The following is a 7500-nucleotide window of genomic DNA, read 5'->3' as shown; positions in this document are numbered from 1 at the left end:
GTCCTGGAAGTCGCCAGCACTCAGCAGCCAGAGAACAGATCGATGTTACTCACCAGAGGAAGACGAAGTAAAGGTTCAGGGGTTCTGAGGTTTCCCCAAGAGTCTTTGGAGATCTGTTCAAAACCTTTGGGACCGTTAGAGACCTATCAAAGATGTTCTGAACCTGTTGGACCCATATAGAACCTAAAAGAACTGTACAGTTAGAATATATGTTCATCAAAATGTTTAGCCAAATATTGGTAGAACTGTTACGTGTCCATCAGAACCTTTAGGAAACCAGCGAGTAAGACGGAACAAGGAACCTGTCAGGAGCTAATGTTTGTCCAAAGCCTTACACAGATCACAGGAACCTGTTTAAACCTTTAGAAATCCACGATAGTCAGGAAGCTTTTATAACCATGACAAGTCTATCCAGAGTTTTAGACAAATAACAGAAATTATAGGAACCTATCACAAATGAAAGGAACCTTCAGGAAACTTTAGAAATACATCAAGAACCTACAGAATCGTTCAGGAACCTCAAGGATTTCTTCAAACCTCAAAGATGTTTTCAACCTGTCAGGTCTTTAAAGAACATAAAAAGACAGAGTCCATCAGAATATGTATTTATCTGTGTTTATAAACCACATCAGCAAAACACAGACACCTGAATTAAATTACAATTCCTCTAGAACCTTAAGGAATAGACCAATCTTACAACCTTTAGACAAATAACAGAAATTATAGGAACCTGTCAGAATCCGCAGGAACCTGTTGGAACCTTTGGAAATCCATCAGAACTGTTCATCAGTTGTGTTAGAACCTCTTGGAACCCATTGGAAGCAGAACTCTTAGAAGCCCTCTACATGGCAGTAGGCTTCCAGCGAGGAGAACACGATGTACATCAACCACAGGCTGAAGAACAAACTGGTGGTGAGGACTTTAGGGACCCGGGGGCCGCCGAGCTCCCCGCCGATCTCTGGCCGCCGGCGGTAGATGAGGACAGCTATACAGATAAAGGCGAAGATGGTGAAGAGCGTCACGGAGAAAGCAAGCGTACCAGGGTTGACCCTGAACTCCTTGCCCTCGGAGTAGTGGTAGATGGCAGCAATGGACCACGCCACGCCAATCCCCAGGAAGACGTTGACAGCATTACTTCCCGTCACGTTGCCAATGGAGGCGTCGGCGTACTGGTCCTGGATGGCCGCCACCTTACTGGCAAATGTGTCTGAGGGAGAGTGAAGGGAATTAATTCAGTCTGTTCTGGTTCTTACTTATTGTAAATGAAAGCAGTAAATGCACCATGTTGTATTTAATTCAAGGTCTCCACAGGGAACGAGTGACAGGTTCAGGTCTGACCTGGTACAGAAGTGCCCAGAGCTACAAACACCACAGCAGTGACGGAGTCTTTGAGACCGACGGTGCAGCCAAAGTGAGACGCCAGGTCGCCGATCACCGCCGTCAGGAGACCAATGACGGAGATGGAGACGACGAAGCAGGCCCAGCCGTTCCAGTAGTCGGTGGGCGGGACAAAGGCGAAGAGAAGCTTCCAGAAGACGGTGAGGAAGTGCATGACGTAGTCAAAACAGGAGGGCAGCTTCTCCTGGCCACATTCATCATCATCATCATCACCTGAGGAGGAGAGGGAGGAAGAGCCAGGATTCAACATCAAAGTCAATAATGGAGCCACTCTGTTACCTGTCCTAACTACAAGCTGGAACAGACAACAAGACAGAGGACAGGTGAGTTTGTACCTGAGCTGACTGTGATGGCCTCCACAAACTGCTCCCTCCAGCTATTGGTCCCGATCAGCACAGCAAGGTTGGTCTTCTTAATGAGTTTATCTACGGTGCTCTGAAGACACAAGGACACAACACAGTCCATCCCCAAGTCCTACAGTTCAATCACCTTCACATTCCTGCTGCTCTTTTCACATTTTAATTTAATGATCGGATGCTCTAATGATCTATTGATCTCATGATTTAATGATCTCATGATCTAATGACATGATCTGATGATTTAATGATCTGATGATCTCATAATTTAATGATCTGATGATTTAATGATATGATGGTTTAATGATCTGATGATTCATGATATGATGATGTAATGATCTGATGATTTAATGATCTAATGATGTGATGTTCTAATGATCTGATGATCTCATGATTTAATGATCTGAGATACAAACCCCAATTCCAAAGAAGTTGGGACATTGTGTAAAATGTAAATAGAAACAGAATACAGTGATTTGCAAATCCTTTTTGACCTACATTCAATTGAATACACTACAAAGACAAGATATTTAAAGTTCAAACTGAAAAACTTTATTTTCTTTTTGCAAATATTCACTCATTTTGAATTTCATGCCTGCAACACGTTCCAAAAAAGCTGTACTCAATGAGTGAATATTTGCAAAAAGAAAATAAAGTTTTTCAGTTTGAACTTTAAATATCTTGTCTTTGTAGTGTATTCAATTGAATGTAGGTCAAAAAGGATTTGCAAATCACTGTATTCTGTTTCTATTTACATTTTACACAATGTCCCAACTTCTTTGGAATTGGGGTTTGTATAATGATTTAATGATCCAATGATCATATGATGTAATGATCTGATGATCTAATGATCTGATGATCTGATGATCTAATGATCTGATGATTTAATGATCTGATAATCTAATCATCTGATGATTTAATGATCTGACAGCTCATGGTAAGCTTTGATATGAAGTGAATCATATTGGACATGTTTGAAGTGGAAGATTTCTTCTGATTTTCATTGATTGATTGATTGATTGGATATTGTCTCTCTTCTACCTGATGATGTAATGATACTTGTTTTTAAATTGCTCTAACATTGTGGAGGACCTCATGTCTCTTCTTCCTCTGCACTGATTTTAATGCTTCGATAAGAACAGGAAGTGATCCCACCTTGAACTCGTACGACTCCTCCACGATGACCTCCAGTCTGACGTGTTCGCCCAGCGTCGGTCGGCCCATCTCCGCAATACGCCTCTCCTCCTCCTCCTTCTTGGTCAGAACCTCCTCACCCCCCTCCTCTGAGGGAGAGAGAGAGAGAGAGAGAGAGAGAGAGAGAGAGAGAGAGATGGGGGTGGGTGTGGAATCGTCATTGATGCTTCAACAAGGATTAAGAAAAATAGTAGAATGGATAAATGGATGAATGGATGATTGATGGATGGATGAACAGACGGAAGGATGTACCTGTGATGTTGATGATGGCAGAGGGGGCGGGATGGTCCCGTCCCTGGACTTTCCTGTAGACGTCTCTACCTGAACAGGAGAACAGGTGAACAGGTGAACAAGCAAACAGGTGAACAGGTGAACAGGTGAACAGAACCTGATTCTACTGAAACCTCATATTCCTGATGTCATGAACAACCTGCTGTGTGAGCATGCTCAGTGAGACTCGGCTGTGTCTGAAATCTCTCTTAGTTCCTGCATCTACATCCACATTTTATTTAATAACCACCAGTGGTTCCCGACCTGTTCCAACTCATGGCCACATGAAAATCTAAATGTTGGCAGCCGATGTCCGAGCCCGTCATCGAAGCTCAGTTTCTCTTTTTCATTTGAGGAGGTAGAGATCAACTTGTTGATTCACCATCTGTCTCTGACTCTCCTGTAGTTGACCAGATTTTCCGTTTTGATTCTCCAGTTGTTGCCATGGATGTAAACTGTGATCCGGCTACACACGATCAAATGAGTGTTTTAAAGATCTTTTCGTTTTAAAATACTTAAAAACATTATTTATATTTTGTAATTTTTTTTTTAATAATTACGTCTTTTCACCAAAATTGTTCTGTTTTGAAAATGATTTGTCGACCCACTTGTGATACCTTCACAACCCACCTGTGGGCTGGGAACCCTTCTTACTTCACTGCTCACTGTTTGTGTCTGTTACAGATACAGCCATGACCTCACATGGGGAAGATTTCCCATCAGTCCCAGTAGGTGAGGAGGTCAGAGGTCAGCAGGTCCCAGATACACTGAGCTTTCACTTCTGTGTCCTGATATTTACTGGGTTTCTGTAATAATCTGAGATCAGTCACACGTCTCAAGTCTCAACTTCAAGTCTCACATTAATCAAGACAAGTAATAATAAAGTTAGAAGATCTTCAGTTTTCACATTAAATCAGAATGAAAACTGAAACACACAAGAGACATTCCTTACAGAAAAAACACATGAATTTCACATGTGCAAAATCACGTGAAATTTAACATGTGAAAACATGTTTAATCACATGTGAAATTTAACATGTGAAAACATGTTTAATCACATGTGAAATTTAACATGTGAAAACATGTTTAATCACGTGAAATGTGTGGAACGTGCTGGCACATGGGAAAGATGTGAAACCTCTGGAACCTTTAGTTTGCATGTTCGTCAGTTCTCACATCACTGTTGGAAATGTTATGAGGAAACTTCTGCAGTGTTTGTGACATGTTACATGTGGTAACATGTTTTGCACGTGTGTCACATGATGCAGCACCGACACATTTAAAGCAAACGTTCACATCTTACCACACAGCTGTTTGTCTACGGAGGAGTCACAGAGAAACGGTAAATCAACTCAGACCAACAGGAAACATCAGAAAATGTTCCATCAGTCAAACTGAGACGTGGTGTCGGAGGTCACCTACCTGTCCTGACGAATCCACCTGAAAGGTTGAAGAAGATAAAGAAGTCACAATGAGCTCTGGACGTGTTGAGTCCTTACTTCAATATCACAAAACAACATGGACTTCATCATGTTTCAGACAGAGAGAAAAACAAACGAGGAGCAGCTTACCGACTTCCTGAAGCAACAGAGCTGAAGAGGAAACAGACAGAAATCAGACAGGTAGTAAAGACAGAGGGCATGTCACATGACGTCAGACAACGTCACACCTGCTCAGGTGTGTCAGGTTGTTAATGTCAGAGCTGGAGGAGGTTCAGTGTTAGACTGTGAGATCAACACAGACGGACAGACAGACCACAACACTACAGAGTACGGTACACCTGTATACACCTGCACTCACCTGCACTAACCTGTAAACTCACCTGCACTCACCTGTACTAACCTGTAAACTCACCTGCACTCACCTGTACTAACCTGTACTAACCTGTAAACTCACCTGCACTCACCTGCACTAACCTGTAAACTCACCTGCACTCACCTGTACTAACCTGTAAACTCACCTGCACTCACCTGCACTAACCTGTAAACTCACCTGCACTCACCTGTAAACTCACCTGCACTCACCTGCACTAACCTGTAAACTCACCTGCACTCACCTGCACTCACCTGTACTAACCTGTAAACTCACCTGCACTCACCTGCACTAACCTGTAAACTCACCTGCACTCACCTGCACTCACCTGTACTAACCTGTACTAACCTGTAAACTCACCTGCACTCACCTGTACTAACCTGTAAACTCACCTGCACTCACCTGCACTCACCTGTACTAACCTGTAAACTCACCTGCACTCACCTGCACTCACCTGTACTAACCTGCACAAAAATTTAAAGTGGTCCATCCTAACCAGCTCCAACCTGTCCAGACCCGTCTTGATGTGTCCCAACTGCTCCTGTTCAAAGCTGCTATGACCTGTCCATCAACACCTGTTCCAATAAATCTGACCTGTCAACCAACCTGTCCCAGGTTGTCTCAGTCCGTCCAATCAGCACCAACCTGTCTGGACCTGCCCTCACCTGTCCTCACCTGTCCTCACTTGTCCTAATCCGTCTTCAACTGTCTTCACCTGTCCTTATCTGTGTTCACCTGTCCAGACCAGTCTTCACCTGTCTTCAAAGGTCAGGTTCAGTCGTCTTCAATCACCACTGAGTCTAAAGCGGCTTCAGGAATGATCCTGACCAATAGGAGGCCAGCTGGTGGCACTGTGAAGGAGGAGGCGACAGAGCGACAGTAGCGAGAGGAAGCTGAACAAAGGAAGGCAGATGAAGGAAAGGTCAAAGGTCACCAGAGTGGCCAAGGTGCTTCTTCACACCTGTCCATCTCCTCCTCTTCCAATATGGCTCCTGCAGCTCTATGTAGAAGCTGGCCTGCTTATCGTACTCCTCGTGGTCAATTATTCTAACGTCTATGGTTTTCCTGCAGACGGGGGAGTAACACAACAACAGTGGGGGGGGGGGGGGTCAGAGGTCAGAGGTCAGGAGTCATGCATTAGTTCACAGATACACATTCAAACGCACTCGTAGGGGCCGACAGATTCTGACGAGACTCTGTTGTTATGGTCACCATGGCAACACTGAAGGAACGAGGGGGTGGGGGGGGGTGACCTCACCTCGTCCAGCCTGCAGTGGGTGGACTCTGAGGTTAAAGTCACGATGAAAGGTCCAACAGTCAATATCGTCATGGCAACGATCATTGTGACTTTAACTGTCAGAGCGAGGCATCGAGGTGAGTTAGAATTAACAGAGGTCAAAGGTCGTTAGGGACGTGGGCGGGGTTATGGCACAGGATGGTGACACCCCCACCTTTCCTCTCACTCATCTCCAGCAGCCGAGGCTCGCCCATCTCCAGGAAGAAGTTCTTGTTTTTCTCATACTCTTCATCATCGATTATATTGATCTGAATCGTTTTGCTGAAACAGAAAAAACAGGAGGTTGCAGAGGGAGGAGAGGCGGAGTCTGATGGAGGGAAGAGAACCAGGTGACCACAGGTAGATGTCAAAGACTCAAGGTCGAGGTTCGAAAAGCAGGAAACATCCACAACAATGTTTAGAAGATGTTTCCTAAAGTGACTCATCGATCCTGAAGGTCACTGACACGTGATGAAGCAGAGACAAAGCCTGTCGACATCACTCAGCTTTCATTGGCTGTTCCCTAAAGCCCGCCCCCAAACGCTGTCCAATCATATCCCTGCAAGGTGTGTCAGACATCTTGAAGTAGTGTACATAGAGGTGTAGTCAGACATGGACTCATTGTGATATAAAAAGCTCAGTCACCATCAGAGCTGCAGCTGCAACACACAGCGAGCTAGCTTAGCTAACTGTAATAATAATAATCATAATAATCATAATAATCATAATAATCATAATAATCATAAGTCAAAGAAGAAACAAGACTGTTTCCTGAGTGATCAATTAAAATATTCAGGTAAAAACACTCAGAGAAACCAAACCAAACCCTGCACATGGACAGAGACCTTTACACTGGAGGAGCTTTAAGATCCGATGAAACCTGATGACACAGTTAAAAAGTTTGGTTGTACCACTTCGTTTTTCCTGCCTTCAAGTGTTGGAGGCGTCAGTCGGCCTCAGGCTACAGCAGCCCTCATTGGACAGACAGTGTGTGTGTGTGTGTGTGTGTGTGTGTGTGTGTGCCAGCAGCGTGGAAACAGAAAAGTGCCTTCATCCATTTCCATGTTTATTTAATCTGAGCAGATTGTTGGTTTGGAGACACAAGATGTTTCTCATGTCGTCGTTTTATTAAAACTTAGAGCAGGATGTTCGTCCAGCCGATTAATCAGAGGTGATGATGAACATCAGCCTGTT

General features: G+C 44.1%; 1 protein-coding gene across 3 annotated transcripts in view; it reads right to left on the bottom strand.

Annotated features, from left to right (window-relative positions):
• Nucleotides 1-7500, bottom strand: part of LOC130166859 (sodium/calcium exchanger 1-like) — a 15548-nt gene that overhangs the window by 521 nt on the left and 7527 nt on the right. Inside the window, exons 3-10 of one of the 3 annotated variants that reach the window (XM_056372668.1) lie at nt 6482-6588; nt 4790-4810; nt 4641-4658; nt 3201-3269; nt 2910-3037; nt 1734-1833; nt 1339-1611; nt 1-1207 (exon numbers count right to left, since the gene is read on the bottom strand). The exon at nt 1-1207 is cut by the window's left edge and continues 521 nt beyond it. In XM_056372668.1, coding sequence (XP_056228643.1) covers nt 831-1207; nt 1339-1611; nt 1734-1833; nt 2910-3037; nt 3201-3269; nt 4641-4658; nt 4790-4810; nt 6482-6588 — 1093 coding nt within the window. In that variant the 3' untranslated portion in view covers nt 1-830. Of the gene's footprint in view, nt 1208-1338; nt 1612-1733; nt 1834-2909; nt 3038-3200; nt 3270-4640; nt 4659-4789; nt 4811-5991; nt 6096-6481; nt 6589-7500 lie in introns of all 3 variants that reach the window. The other 2 variants (XM_056372669.1, XM_056372670.1) reach the window with 2 other exon arrangements.

Source organism: Seriola aureovittata, chromosome 3, assembly GCF_021018895.1.
Source record: "Seriola aureovittata isolate HTS-2021-v1 ecotype China chromosome 3, ASM2101889v1, whole genome shotgun sequence".
NCBI classification, from domain to species: Eukaryota; Metazoa; Chordata; class Actinopteri; order Carangiformes; family Carangidae; genus Seriola; species Seriola aureovittata.
The sequence above is the reverse complement of the archived record's forward strand: the minus strand, read 5'-3'. Positions and strand labels throughout refer to the sequence as shown.